This window comes from Aplysia californica, unplaced genomic scaffold (assembly GCF_000002075.1).
Source record: "Aplysia californica isolate F4 #8 unplaced genomic scaffold, AplCal3.0 scaffold00250, whole genome shotgun sequence".
NCBI classification, from domain to species: domain Eukaryota; kingdom Metazoa; phylum Mollusca; class Gastropoda; order Aplysiida; family Aplysiidae; genus Aplysia; species Aplysia californica.
This window is the reverse complement of record NW_004797520.1, coordinates 787377-788370: the sequence shown is the minus strand read 5'-3', so window position 1 is coordinate 788370 and position 994 is coordinate 787377. Positions and strand designations below refer to the sequence as shown.

General features: G+C 41.8%; 1 protein-coding gene across 1 annotated transcript in view; it reads left to right on the top strand.

Moving 5' to 3' along the window:
- LOC101853565 (carbohydrate sulfotransferase 15) overlaps positions 1–994 on the top strand; it is a 15261-nt gene that overhangs the window by 5874 nt on the left and 8393 nt on the right. Inside the window, exon 3 of the mRNA XM_013083701.2 lies at positions 831–947. Coding sequence (XP_012939155.1) covers positions 831–947 — 117 coding nt within the window. The remainder of the gene's footprint in view (positions 1–830; positions 948–994) is intronic.

Below are 994 nucleotides of genomic sequence, written 5' to 3'. Positions count from 1 at the left end.
TATATCTCTCTCTCTCTCTCTCTCTCACTAAGGAATTTGGCAGTGATTCCTTTACCTGAATTTTGGACAATTTTGCCTTCAGTAATACTATCTGTCGAAGCCAGTCACCTGTACAAACGACCACATCTCGTTTCTCCTCCTGCGGGCTTTTGTGTTACAATGACACTGTGCAAAACACCCTTAGATCTGTCTAAGACAACCGTTTTCCTCCAAGTCACTGGGCAGTCGTCTTGATCAATTTCGACTGTAATACCATCTCGTTGACTGAGACTGTGGGTGGTTGACGGGTGCTCTAGTCTGCCGTACGCTGACAGAACGCCATTATATTTTACACAGCAGTTTCGAGAAATCAACTATTTTCGGTTTTCTTATGATATCTAAACTATTCTGCACAGTTTATCAACGGTTGATCTCGCACCCTGAAGAGAATGTCATTCCCTGTGAATGAGAAAAAGCGTTTTGTCTACGTACGACAGTGGTGTGGTTTGCTCCTTTTTTCCTATCAAACATCTTATCTCTTCTTCTTTCTTGTGTTTGTTACTCTTTTGTAACGCCTCTACTCTTCGGCACTTATATGACTATATTGTGTTGCAAGTACTGTAAAATTCTTACTAAAACTAACTAAGGATAATAATAAATAGCATTTATACTCTGCATTTCCATTTTCTTAAAAAAATGCTCAATGCGCATTACACCGAAAAAGACATCACATCTTAAAAATTAATCGACATGCGTGTACGTAAAACACAGTATTATGCTATATTTGTATACGTGTACAGATTTCTATGAGATAAAAAAAAGCCTCTCAGTGAGGTTGGAACTAGACTGAGACTCGAACTCCTACCGCCAGGTGACGCCTCCTTATCTGCCAGAGTTCAGGAACCCGTGTTGGCGACAGGAGGGCGACAAGAGGAGGCTTCTGTGTGTGCCCTACGTGTTTTTGGCGGGTGAGGAGACGGCTACTCTGTTCTCTCACTCTCTCTCTCTCTCTCTC